General features: G+C 42.6%; 1 protein-coding gene across 1 annotated transcript in view; it reads left to right on the top strand.

Annotated features, from left to right (window-relative positions):
• LOC149461747 (putative deoxyribonuclease tatdn3-A) overlaps window positions 1-6,402 on the top strand; it is a 28,953-nt gene extending 22,551 nt beyond the window's left edge. Inside the window, exons 8-10 of the mRNA XM_089677784.1 lie at window positions 164-276; window positions 2,508-2,588; window positions 6,242-6,402. Of these exons, the coding sequence (XP_089533910.1) occupies window positions 164-276; window positions 2,508-2,588; window positions 6,242-6,385 (338 nt within the window). The 3' untranslated portion in view covers window positions 6,386-6,402. The remainder of the gene's footprint in view (window positions 1-163; window positions 277-2,507; window positions 2,589-6,241) is intronic.
• Window positions 6,403-14,434: the final 8,032 nt, after the last annotated feature.

Here is a 14,434-nt window from a genome sequence, read left to right as displayed (position 1 = left end):
CTGACACAAAATGATTCTATCTGCAGTATTCTACTTTTACCAGCCATATTGTGTTTCGTTGTTTTATTTTTGATACAGCTCAATAAAGTGATATGAAATGAAAAATGGGGAGGGAGAAGGTTTAATTAATGTTGGTAGTGATATGTTCCTGTATAAATTCCAGGTGTTGAAAAAGCTTTGCTACACAATTTTGCTGGCCGCCCTTCAGCTGCCTTGGAGGGTGTGAAGGCCGGGTACTTCTTCTCCTTTCCCCCCGCAGTTACCAAAAATAATCAGGTAAGATATTAATATAAGCACAGCTCTGGCATCAAACCAAGCATCTGCTTCGGCCAAGAACAGTATAGAGTTTCCACACCCAAGGCAGCTGTATAGCTCTGCATGACCTGCCCCTATACTCCTGACTTCATCTCAGACACAGGTGGTCAGAAATCTCTCAACCTATAGGAATAGCATTTTTTGACCCTGATTGCTGTTATTGACAGAGTGTTATTGGCCTAAATGTGTCTACAATCTCCCACAGCTTTTTAGTGTGAGGGCCTACTTGACTGGTTATGCACTGAGTAGATCATTCATGGAAGTCACCAAAGAGAGTTTGGACAATCAGATAGTAATATGTGTAGCCAATTAGTGCACCCATTGCAACTGTTTAGGACTAGGAAAAAGTTGATTAGTGAAATAAATAATTGACAAATAAAATAAAAAGGATTATACCACAAACTAGTATTTGTTTTGTGGGATGTTGCATAATGGTAGAAGACACTTAGAATCTTACAAAATTTGAACTTGTTTAGGATTTGTTTTTCCGGCTAGTGCAAGCTACAGAGCTGTTGTCCTGATCCTGACTTTACTACCTAAAGCCCAACCTTGGGCTGTTTTTTTTTTCTTTAAATGCCCCTTGTAGGTAAAAAAGAATTAAAACAGGTTCAGTCTGCTATACTCACCTTCAATCCAGCCATCCCTCACAGAGCTGTTATTTAGGCCCAAGATGTCCCCAGGCTTTTGGGTTAAATAGCAGCCAGCATCATTCAAGTCAACTCAAAAGAGTAAGAAGATAGTATGAGTTCAGGGGGTCTCGGGCCCACTCCCATGGTAGGCTGCAGTTACTGTGTAAGGGTATAGAGAACAGAACTGATGTAATCACAGAGCATCATTAACTCCTTCCCAGCAGCCCTTTAACTAGGTCTTAATGCCTGGTGGCAGGATGGACTTCCCAATCATGTGATCACTGTGATTGCCCGTTACAGTGGTCACATGATCAGGAACTCATCCCAATGGACAGAAGCTGTCTGTGACGGCTCATTCCTCGTGCTGAGAGCACACAGTGAACATGTTCTCAGTACAGAATCCTCGGCCACCTTGGACACATGAGTGCAACATGTGGGCATTTAAGTGGTTCTAAAGCCTAAACATTTTTTACCTTCATGTATTCCTTGCATTAAGGTAAAAAATGTTTAGGCATCAGTTTTGACCTCACACCCCTCTTACTTACCTGAGCCCTCATTTGATCCAGTGCTGTGCATGTCTGCATCTCTTCTCTACCCTCATTTCTGTGCCTCACTGGCTTTGCTGGGGCTTTGGGAGCCATTGGCTCCCTCTGCTGTCAATCAAAGCCAATGATGAGGGAGCGGGGGCAGGGCCGAGTCCTGTTGTCTGTGTCAATGGACGCAGCAGCAGGGCTCGGGAGCAAGCATGCACAAGTGCACCCATGGGAAGCGGCACTGGACAGAGAGGAGGAGCCAGGAGCCCCAGTGGGTGACCCAAGAAGAGGAGTTTCAGGGCCGGTGCAATGGAATTGCACAGAGCAGGTAAGTGTAGAGATTTAAAAAAAAAATTCCTTTTCAATCACTTTAAGGTCCATCCATTCTGCAGTTGCACATATGTCCACCCATCGCTAAGTGAAGAATGAAAAGGAGGAGGACCCCAATCATCACATGACTGGCCAAAAGAATTCGGAAAAAGGTAAGTAATAAAAAAAGCATAAAATACTGCTAGGGATCCTCGGGGTGCTATAGGGAATTGGTAGTTGAGCCTAGAGTTGAGTTTTATTGAGTTATTTACCTGTAAAAAGTATGCTGCTGGTTAAGCTCTAAAAAGTCAATGGTTACTTGTTCAGTGGTAGTGACTCATTAGTGAGGGTGAAGATGACAGCAGTTAATAAAAGAAGTCATCATTACTACTGACCTCAGAGAGCACTAGTTCCCTAGTTGTCATGCTAATCCAATGGCTTCAATACTTTCTATGTTACTGTCTCAGAATAAATATGTAGATTAAGAGTTCTGACTTTTTTGATCTCCTCACTTGTCCCAAGTTGATGTATCAGAATGTCAACTGGGCAGGTCAGCAATGGCAACCAATTTATTATGGATTACTGTGGATACTGATCTTTTTCTATTATGGCTTGAGATCAGGCCTGATTGTTAGATGTAGTCTTGCTGCATCTCTCTGCTTAAAGTATAAGCCATGATTATTAAGATCTACAACTGTTTTATGCTTCATTGTTTCTCCAGAGAGAGAAGCTAATAAGACAGATTCCACTGGAGAATATCTGCTTAGAGACAGATTCCCCGGCACTCGGACCAAACAGGGAGGTAAGAATAAAGAGAAAGCATATATGTAGATGAAGGTTTGTAAGAGACAATGTGGCCCATTAAAGCTGAATTCCTGGAAGTTTGTAAAAAGTGTAGGCACATTATGGAAATGATTTACTAAAACTGGAGCACTCGGAATATGGTGCAGTTGTGCATGGTAGCCAATCAGCTTCTAACTTCAGCTTGATCAGTTAAGCTTTGGCTAAAAAAACCTGGAAGCGGATTGGTTTTACATGCACAGCTGCACCAGATTTTCCACTCACCAGTTTTAGTAAATAACCCCTTATGAGTTAAGTCCAACAAGGTGCATGCCACCACTGGTCTTATCTCTATTATTTATATCTGACAGGTTTATTGCTCAGCTGGAGAGACACTCAGGGACCTGAGAGGGGAAAAGCATGCAGAACAGCTATGCCCCTCCCCTGCCCTCTGCTGTCCATTCACAGACGTTTTTGTATTGTGTGAATGAGCTCACGTAAAACAAAGGCTTCTGTCATTGGGCACTCACATCAAGAAGATGACAATGTATCATCTTGAACACAGATGCCACCAATCATCCAGTCTTTTTAAGCAATGAAATTTTCTCTTAGATTGTAAGCTCGAAGGAGCAGGGCCCTCCTATCCCTCTTGTATTAAACTATATTGTTGCTGTATTGTCTCTCTTTATATTGTAAAGTGCTGAGCAAACTGTTGGCGCTATATAAATCCTGTATAATAAAATTACTCATGTAAATTCCAGCTTACCACTCTCCTGTATGTTGGAGTGTAATTACCATGATGATGTCATTGTAAATTTCTCTTAGATTGTAAGCTCCAAGGAGCAGAGCCCTCCTAACCAGGGTTGGACTGACCATTTGGAAACTCGGGCACTGCCCGAGGGCCCGGGGTCAGTAGGGGGCCCCATGAGATGCCCCTGGTACCTTTTTCATAGGCTTTTTTGAGTTTGGTCAAGGACACAGGGGCCCCATGATCCCCTATTGCCCGGGGGCCCCATGAGTTGTCAGTCCGCCCCTGCTCCTAACCCTCTTGTTTTGAACTGTATTGTTGCTGTATTGTCTCCCTTTATATTGTAAAGCGCTGAGCAAACTGTTGGCCCTATATAAATCCTGTATAATAAAATTAATAATGTAAATTCCAGCTTACCACTCTCCTGTATGTTGGAGCTGTGTAATTAACATGATGATGTCATTGGCATAAAGGCTCGTCCCCTTTGATGCATGTCATCCAATTCCAGACTTCCTCAGAATGATTTTTCCAAAGTGGAGTGTGATCACTTTGAAGGGCTAGCTGGCAACCTATTGCTTGCTTTTTCCTTTGTCTTCAAATAAGGTGGTGCACAGGATATTTTCTGTTCTAAGTAACAACACTCTCCTGCAGATGCACCCTGTGTGTTATCAGCTGTGAGAACCCGAGGGGGTTTCCATGATTAGCTGTTAGTAGGCAGCCCCAGTGAAAGCAATGGTAGGCTGCTGGCTCTCACAGCTAATCATGCCTACTTGCATGGAATCGCTAAAGCAGAGATCACATGTGAGTGACTGGTCCTGTGTGCAGGCAGTTTGCATCCAGGGCCAATCACTGGCATAGGATCGCTGCTTGATCCATTACATGCAAGTGTGGGTGATTAGCTGCGAGAGCCGACAGCCTCCCTTTGCTTTCAATGGGGCTGCCTACTCACAGCTAATCATAGGAATCCACACTGGTTTTTACCAGCTGATACCACACAGGGTGCATTGGCAGGTGTGATAGTACCCTTGAGGGTTTATGTTCTTGGCATACAAGACATTTTAGCTAACTCAAAATAGTCATGTGATTTATTTAACCATGATATGTTACCTATTAATTCATGTGAAGTGTGAATTTTAATGTTAGGTCCTCCTTAAAGTGGTAGCAAAGTCAGCTTTTTTACTTGTACCTACAGGTAAGCCTAAATTAAGGCTTACCTGTAAGTACAATTAATATTTCCTAAACGTGTACTGTCTAAGAGATGTTTACATGTGTAACGGCTGGTGATGTCACTGGCGCAGTTGTACTGCGGTCTGAATGGACGATGCCATACTTTCAGAGCATTGTGCCACAGCCGTGAATTCCCTGTGCAGGCACAGGAGTGACATCATCATGTCTACCTAGCAGTTTGGTTGATTCCTCCTGGCTCTGTTGAGAACCTTCCAGAGCTCAGGGTGCAAAATTGAAATGCCCAGGTTGGGCTCTTACCTTGCTCCAGCCAAACCCTGAGGGATGTGCCCAGATAGTGGTTGGAAGCCAGGAGTCCAGAGAGATCTGTTTATCCCCTGGAGGAAGGAGGACCTTGTGCTTCAGGGATCTGCAAAGCCCTGGGGCCTTCCTCACTGGCTGTTGGACTACTCTCTCCCCCTGGATTGATCCCTTGGCTTTGCCTCTACTGGGATTCTGGAGTAGAGCCCAATCTCCTGAGCTGCAGTTTATGAACTCCAGTTGTGGATGTTAAAACTGCTGCAGTGTGCCTAGAGAGCTGTCCTATCTTGTGGTCATCAGCTGCAGGACACTGTTCCAGTCTTCTTTCATGTTCTACCCATGCTCTAACATTCTCCTGGTCTGGTAGTTAAAGACTGTGTTGTTACTAACTAGTGGAGATGTGAACTCTGCTAATTATATGCCTAGTATTCTCCTGGTCCACAGCTGGATGTGTTGCTGTCACGTAGAGAAGTATTCACTGCAACTTTGTGCCCAGATGTTTTGGAGTATCCCATACCCCATCATCCTCCCCAGTAACAAGTTTCCGCAATAAATGAAGAAAAAAAAAAACATCCCCTTCATTGATTATTGAGCCAGAGTGAGTGAACTGTTGCTGTGCGTCTGGCTGCCTTTGCACTAACTTTGGGAAAGAACAAGCCAGATTCCAGCCGCTCCTATGGGGCTAGCGTTACACAGTGAACACTCTAAACCTGGGGTGTCACACTCAGTTTTATCATGGGCCACATCAGCATTATGGTTGCCCTCAAAGGGCCTGTGGTATCTGTAAGACTAGGTGTCCAGAGCACCCCACCCCCACATCATATATTAAGAACCCCCCTTCCCCTCACCATCAGAAGTCAAGAGTTCCACCCTCTCTTACATTACTGTGCACCTCTCCTTACCTTTATGCTGCCGGGAGGGAGCTGGGAGAAGGGGGGGAGGGGGAGCTGGGAAGGAGAAAGTGCAGGGTCTGGAGTAGGACCAATAGAGGGCTGGAGCCAGCTGCCGGAGTCTGCTGAATGCTAAGACCAAGGGAGGCAGAGACGAGGAGGTGGTGCTGCGACTGCACAGAGAAGAGCAGGATTTGTAGGAGATGTTTTGTACCCTTCTCTGCTGCCAACTGCTGAGACGGGGAAGAAGGTCAGAGATGAGGCTTTCTGCTGCTGCACGGAGAGGTGCAGGATCTGGCAGAGGTGTCATTTCCTCTTCCCTGTTGCTGTCTGCTGAGACAAGGTGGGGGCAGAGATGTGGAGGGAGCCACAGCTGCAGGAGAGGTGTAAGGGCCACATGAAATGGCCTGGTGGCCGGATACAGCCAGCGGGCCTTGTGTTTGATACATGTGCTCTAAACTGACATATCAGTTTTATTAGGAGCTGGCTTTTATTCATTGTATCATATGACTGACGTTCCATAGATCACACTGTCCTTTGTGTTTGCTTCAGGAAAGAAATGTCCCATGGAATATCCACATCCCCTGTGAATATATTGCTCAAGTGAAAGGTCTTTCTCTGGAGGCAGTTTGCGAAGCAACAGCTCATAATGCCCTGCGACTCTTCCATAAAATGAAATACAAGTTGAATAAGTAAACCTTTATCAAAGCTCAGTCTTTATATTTGTATTATTTATTTATTTGTACCATCTACTATAGGTAAAGGCTCTTTAGAAGCTTTGCACAGTTCACATTATACCCTGCATCTTGAAGGGAGAGAGTCTTTGTATGTGTTGCTCCAAATACAGTCTCCATTTTAGAAGAATTTAGGTAGTTAAAAAAAAATCAAAACTATAAAGTATAACTAAAGGCAAAAGTTTTTTTTTAATGTTGGATGGAGTGCAGAAGGATTAGAACACCTGTAAATTTTTATTGCTGTCTGTGTCCCCTTTAAGGAAATTCACCCTCTCTATTTCTCCTGTTTACCTAAGTGAGTTTAATTACCACCTTAATCAGCCACAGAACCTGTGTAATTAATATGTGTTCGGTTTTAAAGGGAAGAGGTGGCAACCCCAGCCCTGGGGGTCCCCAGAAATACTACTATAGGGCGTCAGGGCTGCACAAAATCACCTATATACAGTGGGGATCGAAAGTTTGGGCACCCCAGCTAAAAATTTGTATTAATGTGCATAAAGAAGCCAAGGAAAGATGGAAAAATCTCCAAAAGGCATCAAATTACAGATTAGACATTCTTATAATATGTCAACAAAAGTTAGATTTTATTTCTATCATTTACACTTTCAAAATAACAGAAAACAAAAAAATGGTGTCTGCAAAAGTTTGGGCACCCTGCAGAGTTAATATCTTGTACTGCCCCCTTTGGCAAGTATCACAGCTTGTAGCCAGCCAAGAGTCTTTCAATTCTTGTTTGAGGTATCTTTGCCCATTCTTCCTTACAAAAGTCTTCCAGTTCTTTGAGATTTCTGGGCTGTCTGTCACGCACTGCTCTTTTAAGGTCTATCCATATATTTTCAATTATGTTGAGGTCAGGAGATTGTGAAGGCCATGGCGAAACCTTCAGTTTACGCCTCTTGATGTAATCCCCCGTGGATTTCGAGGTGTGTTTAGGATCATTATCCATTTGTAGAAGCCATCCTCTCTTTAACTTCAGCTTTTTCACAGATGGCATCAAGTTACCATCCAAAATTTGCTGAAATTTTATTGAATCCATTTTTCCTTCTACTCGTGAGATGTTCCCTGTGCCACTGGCTGCAACACAACCCCAAAGCATGATTGATCCAACCCCATGCTTAACAGTTGGACAGAGGTTCTTTTCATTAAATTCTGTGCCCCTTCTTCTCCAAACGTACCTTTGCTCATTCCGGCCAAAAAGTTCAATTTTAACCTCATCGGTCCACAGAACTTGTTTCCAAACTGTATCAGGCTTGTCTATATGTTCATTTGCAAAGTTCAAACGATGATTTTTGTGGTGAGGACGTAGAAGAAGTTTTCTTCTGATGACTCTTCCATGAAGACCATATTTGTACAAGTATCTCTTTATAGTGGAATAGTGTACCACAACTCCAGTGTCTGCCAGATCTTTCTGGAGGGATCGTGCAGTCAAACGTGGGTTTTGAATTGTTTTTCTCACAATCCTGCGAGCTGTTCTGTCTGATATTTTTCTTGGTCTTCCAGATGTTGCTTTAACTTCAACTGTTCCTGATGACTGCCATTTCTTAATTACATTCCGAACAGAGGATATTGACATCTGAAAACGCTTTGCTATCTTCTTATAGCCTTCTCCAGCTTTGTGAGCGTCAACTATTTTCAGTTTCAGTTTTCTAGGCAACTGCTTAGAAGAACCCATGGTGCTGATTGTTGGGGCAAGGTCAGATGAGTCTGGGCATTTAAAACCTTTGAGATTGACATCACCTGGTCTTCCCAGAGGATGATTGAGAACAATCCATGACACTGGCATGTCTCAGCTTTGCAAAGGGGGCAGTGCATGCTATAAATTCTGCAGGGTGCCCAAACTTTTGCAGACGCCATTTTTTTGTTTTCTGTTATTTTGAAAGTGTAAATGATGGAAATAAAATCTAACTTTTGTTGACATATTATAAGAATGTCTAATCTGTAATTTGATGCCTTTTGGAGATTTTTCCATCTTTCCTTGGCTTCTTTATGCACATTAATACAAATTTTTAGCTGGGGTGCCCAAACTTTCGATCCCCACTGTATATATATATATATATATATATATATATATATATATATATATATATATATATATATATATATATATATGATTTGCATTACCAGGTAGGGGGCACACCACCCTGCCTGCGCCACCATTGGCGGCTACAGATGTCGATAACCGGGTCCCGGCCGGAGATTCTCTACTGGCACCTGGTGATTGCCGAGAAACAGTGACAGGGGAGAGACCTGTGTATGAACAACACAGGTCTCTCTCCTGCCAGGAGTAACATGCTGCTCTGCATTTCTTTGTATTTCCCTATCAAAAATTAAAATGTCTTGCCTATAGTTCTACTTCAATAAAGTATTAGCAGTAATAGATAAAGCTTTGCAGCATGTAAGATGACAGTGTCCTCCACTACTCCACCAAGACCTGCTACAATGTATATGTTTTCTAAGAAGGTTCTTGCCTTTTCGCTGTTGAAATGGAAATGACCGTACGGTGAGGTGGTGCAGCAATTAAGAGGTTAAAGCAGGCAGTGAGGAGGCAGTACAATGCTCTCTTCAGAGACCAAAGCATGTGTGAATGGGCCCTTAAAGCGGATCTTTCACCCTTCCCTCTTCTCCACCTTTTCTCCCCTCCTATCCATAGATAGCCCACTTTTTTTGTTGTTTTTTTTTTTTTTCCTTTTTTTGGGCCTAGGTGACTGTATGCATGTCACATATTCCAGGAGGCATTGTCCCTCCATTCACTAAAGGGGGGGGGGCGGTCCTAGAGGCGTGTCATTGGTAGTCTGGTCAGGCTAGGCTGAACTCGAAAAGCTGGTGCCTACCGATGACATCACATGTTAACATGGCGGCGCTGAACCGAGCAGAGGCAAAACAGAAGAGGATCTCAGCGGGACAACGCTGGATCCCCTAGGTGGATGAGTATCTGAATGGTGCAGAAAGAATCCCCCAGTAAGCAGGGGTTAACAAATTCTGGGGGAGGGATCTGTTTTAATGTCACTTTTGCTGAACAGTTTGGTCTGCATGTAAGTGAAATAAAAAAATATCATACAATAACCAAAATACAATATTTTTCACTCTAGTGGGCCTTTAAAGTGGACCTGATCTACTTTAAAATGACATAGGGTAAAAGCAGTGTTGAAGTGTAGGCACCTTGTGGTACCTTCAAGTACTCCTGTGAGGCTCCCACCCTTGTCAATCAACTGTCAGATCCTACAGCTAGCACTGCTTACTGATACTTGGGCATTTTACAGTGGAATGCTGGGTTGGGCCTTACTGCCTGGAAGGGGCAGGCCTTAATCTTGACTTTGAGGAAAGTCAGTAAGTTGAGTACAGCCTTGGCCTAGGATCCCAGTGAAATCTAAAAGGAATAGATTTGAAGACTAAAAAAGGTACTTGCATCACAAGGTGTCTGCATTTCAACACTGTCGTTACCCTGAGCTACTTTCTTGCCAAGTCAAGTTCACTTTAACCTTGAAAAGGTTTTTTTATATTAAATAAACCTCAACACTTACAATAATTTAGCACTGCCTGGGACTGCTCATAACTGATTCATTTTAAGTTTAGTAATATTAAAGTGTCACTAAACTCACATCATAAAAAAGTATCAATAAATGCTGTGTTACCTGCTGGTCATACTCACTCAGTCCCTCTGGGATTCATTTTCTGTATTCTGCAGAAATCCTGGTTGATCTTGCTGTTCTCTGTCTCCCTCTTTTGATCATGTCCCCAATGCAGCTGGGAATTTTGCAGAGCAGTGTTGGCATCTTCTGCACATGCTCAGTTTTTAGCCTTTATGACTATAGAGCAGGGGTGTCAAACTGGCGGCCCTCCAGATGTTGCCAAACTGCAAGTCCCATGAAGCATTGCAAGGCTGACAGTTTCAAGCATGACTCCCAAAGGCATGATTGGACTTATAGTTTCAGAACAGCTGGAGGGCTGACAGTTTTACACCCCTGCTATAGAGTCACACATGTGGGCATATACACTGTGATAAATGACAGTCCGCTCCCTCCCTCCTCCTCCATCCCCACTAACGAACTAAAGGCAATGGGGGTGGAATATTACAAACTGATTGATGAAGGCTTCACCTCCCTGTTATTCTAAGACACAGGATGGAGGGGTGTAACACAGCCTGCAACACTCAGAAATCTGCCCACACCATGTTATTGTTAAAAAATAATAAAGCTTTGATTTCAAATTTATATTTGTATAATGATTTAAAACAGTTTATTGATATTAATTATTTATATTTACTCTGTATCCCAAAGGCTGTTTTTTTTTTGAACATGTTGCCAGCAGCAGAGGACTAGAATCTCCTCCTATTTATGCTTCCCTGCAGACAGGCTGGGAAAGACGTGGGTCATGTGACATCTGTATATCAATTAGGAAAGAAGGTACTTAGATGGTTTTTTTAAAGTACAGTGGGGAAAATAATTATTTGATCCCCTGCAGATTGTAAATTTGCCCACTTACAAAGAAATGAAGGGGCTATAATTTTTATCATAGGTGTATTTTTAGTAATAGAGACAGAATATCAACTAAAAATCCAGAAAAAACACATGATACAAATGTTATAAACTGAGTTGCAGTTCAGTGAATAAAAAGAGTATTTCATTCCATACTAACCACAAAAATGATTCTGGCTCCCACAGACTGGCTATGTGCTCATGTGGTACACAGATTAGTTCTGTCAATTTAAGAAGGTACTCTGAAAGACAACTCGTTACATGTTTTAAAAGAAATCTGTCCACAGAATCTCTTTCTTCCATTCAAACCTCATCACCATAATGGACAAGACCAAAGAACTGTCAAAGGATGTTAGGGATAAGATTGTACACCTGCACAAGGCTGGAATGGGCTACAAGAACATCATCAAGAAGCTTTGTGAGAAGGAGACAACTGTTGGAGCAATTATTCGCAAATGAAAAAAATACAAAATAACCATCAATTGCCCTCAGTCTGGAGCTCCATGCAAGATTTTGCTTCATGGGGTAAGGATGATCATGAGAAAAATGAGAGATCAGCCCAGAACTACAAGGGAGGAGCTTGTGAATGATCTGAAGGCAGTTGGGACCAAAGTCACCAAACAAACCATTGATAACACAATATGCCTCCATGGATTGAAATCCTGCAGCACTCGCAAGGTCCCCCTCCTCAAGAAGGCACATGTACAGGCCCATCTAATGTCTGCCAATGAACATCTAAATGATTCAGAGAAGGATTGGATGAAAAGTGCTGTGGTCAGATGAGATTAAAATTGAGCTCTTTGGCATTAACTCAATTCTCCATGTTTGGAGGAAGAAAAATGCTGACTATGACCCTAAGAACACCATCCCTACAGCCAATCACGGAGGTGGAAACATTATGCTTTGGGGCTGTTTCTCTGCTAAAGGTACAGGCCATCTTTGCTGCATGGAGGGACCAGTGGACAGGGCCATGTGTTGTAAAATCTTGGATGAGAACCTTCTTCCTTCAGCCAGGACACGGAAGATGGGTCATAATGGGTCTTCCACCATGGCAATGACCCAAAACATACCGCCACTGCAACAAAGGAGTGGCTCAAGAAGAAGCACATTAAAGTCATGGAATGGCCTAGCCAGTCAACAGACCTTAATCCTATAAAAAATTTATGGAGGGAGCGGAAATTTCAAATTGCCAAGCGACAGCTAATAAACCTTAAGGATTTAGAAAAGATTTGTAAAGGATAGTGGACCAAAATCCCTCCTGAGATGTGTGCAAACCTGGTAACCAACTACAGGAAACGTCTTACCTCTGTGCTTGCCAACAAGGGTTTCTCCACCAAGTACTAAGTCATTTTTTGCTTGGGGATCAAATACTTATTTTACTCTCTGAACTGCAACTCAATTGATAACATTTTGGTTGATATTCTGTCTCTATCATTTAAAATACACCTATGATAATACACCTATGATAAAGTTATAGACCCTTCATTTCTCTGTAAGTAGGCAAACCTACAAAATCTGCAGGGGATCAAATAATTATTTTCCCCACTGTATTTACAGTGCCATCATCCACGTACAGAAAGAGAAGGGACAACATAAATTAAACAGTGTGTGTTTAGTATCACTTTAAAGAAGCCCAGTCATCAGAATCTTCAAGGATACTGTTTCATTTTATTTCTTGTGTTCTATCTGCTACACATGGCCAAGAAGAGACTTCTTATAGCTTCCTTTAGTTGTGTTGCAGCTCTATTTCCTCATATTCTATGCTGTTGTGACTTCACTGTCATCACTTGCAGCGCCTGAAAACAAACAGCCCATTATTCTTCCTGCTGCTCTTCAAGTTAAGGTCAAACTAAGCAACTTTACTAGAGAAAATACACATGCTGCCTGAAATGCAGCAATACGGAGCCATCTATTCCCATTTTTATTAGAACCAGCAGCCATACAATCAGATTATGTGCCATTTATTGGGTTATACCTGGGATCAGGACTTAACCATTCTGATATATACTCACAATTGCTTGGTAACACAAATTGCTAATCAGCCAATCGCATGGCAGCAACTCAATGCATTTAGGCATGTAGTCATTGTGAAGATGACTTGCTGAAGTTCAAACCAAGCATCAGTATGGGAAAGAAAGAGGATTTAAGTGACTTTGGACATGGCATGGTTGTTGGTGCCAGGTAGGCTGATGTCAGTATTTCAAAAACTGCCGATCTACTGGGATTTTCACGCACAACCATCTCTAGGGTTTACAGAGAAAAGTCCGAAAAAGAGAAAATATCCAGTGAGCGGCAGTTGTGTGGATGAAAATGGCTTGTTGTTGTCAGAGGTCAGCGAATAATGGGCAGACTGGTTCGAGATGATAGAAAGCCAACAGTATCTCAAATAACGACTCACTACAACCAAGGTATCCAGAATACCATGTCTGCCACAAAGAATTATGGCAGTTTGAAGGCAAAAGGGGGTCCAACCCAGTACTAGCTGGTGAGTGTAATGATGCTATTGGAGTGTGAGTGGACATCCTAGCGCACTGATCAGACATAAACAACGCTCGCATCTATACTTTGTTGGGACATTCTTATTATTGCCTCCTGTGGTGAATGACAACTTAAAAAAAAAGTCAACCTGTAGCCTGGTATCATCGGCTTAAACATAGGAATACTTTGGGCTATATTTATACAGAATTGGTATGGCCTAAGCACTGTGCTTCGCAAATATGCTCTGCTTGCTTCTGGATTTATAAAGGCATTGTATGCTTTTAAATGTTTTTGTTGTTTTAACTATTAGTGCAGTTATATTCCCTGGGTTGGTTATGTGCCTTACCCTATAATGATCGGCTCACATGTTGTGGCTGCAGTTTGCAGTATTATGGCTGACTGATTCCCTGCTCTGTCCCTGTATTCATCCATCTAACTTGTCCCTATTTCACTAAAGGGACAGGCATCTTCTTTTTCTGAATATAAAAGATGCGGCGCTATATCACAAATATTAAGCAAAAACGTCCAAGATATCAATCTATAGTGATTAGGTGACTAATGTGATCACAAACATTATGTCACAAGCAGAGTAACATGCAGCTCCAAATTAAACAGTCTTAGTGACAATCCCTCTCCTTCAAAGTGCTTCTTTCATGAAGTGAAAGTGAGAAGGGTAAAGCTGTGCACTCACCAGATGCACAGTGTAACTGTGCATTTAGAGATAAATTTTCTCTACTGGATCCACTGGTAGCTCCTAAAGGTCAGGTCAGGCCAGATATTCCTCCCCCCGCTGGATGTTGCTGATAATCCACGGTCTCCCTCTTGGATGGCTCTATAGGTGATATGTGACTCACCACGGGCCACAAAGAAAGGAGACCAATAGCGTGATACCATTTAAAAGATGAATTTTATTTCCATACAGTATAGCATAGGTAAGGAATCAAAAAAACACTGACCATGAGGTGAATTAAAAGATGGCCGTCGGGACCTCCATGGTGCCGGCGGCAGAGAGATAATGACACTGTAGCTCCTACCCTTTTTCTGGGTCACAGTCCATG

This window comes from Staurois parvus, unplaced genomic scaffold, assembly GCF_062004578.1.
Source record: "Staurois parvus isolate SC_StPar_1 unplaced genomic scaffold, SC_StPar_1.0 ptg000192l, whole genome shotgun sequence".
In the NCBI taxonomy this organism is placed as follows: Eukaryota; Metazoa; Chordata; class Amphibia; order Anura; family Ranidae; genus Staurois; species Staurois parvus.
This window is presented reverse-complemented; position numbering and strand designations above follow the sequence as displayed.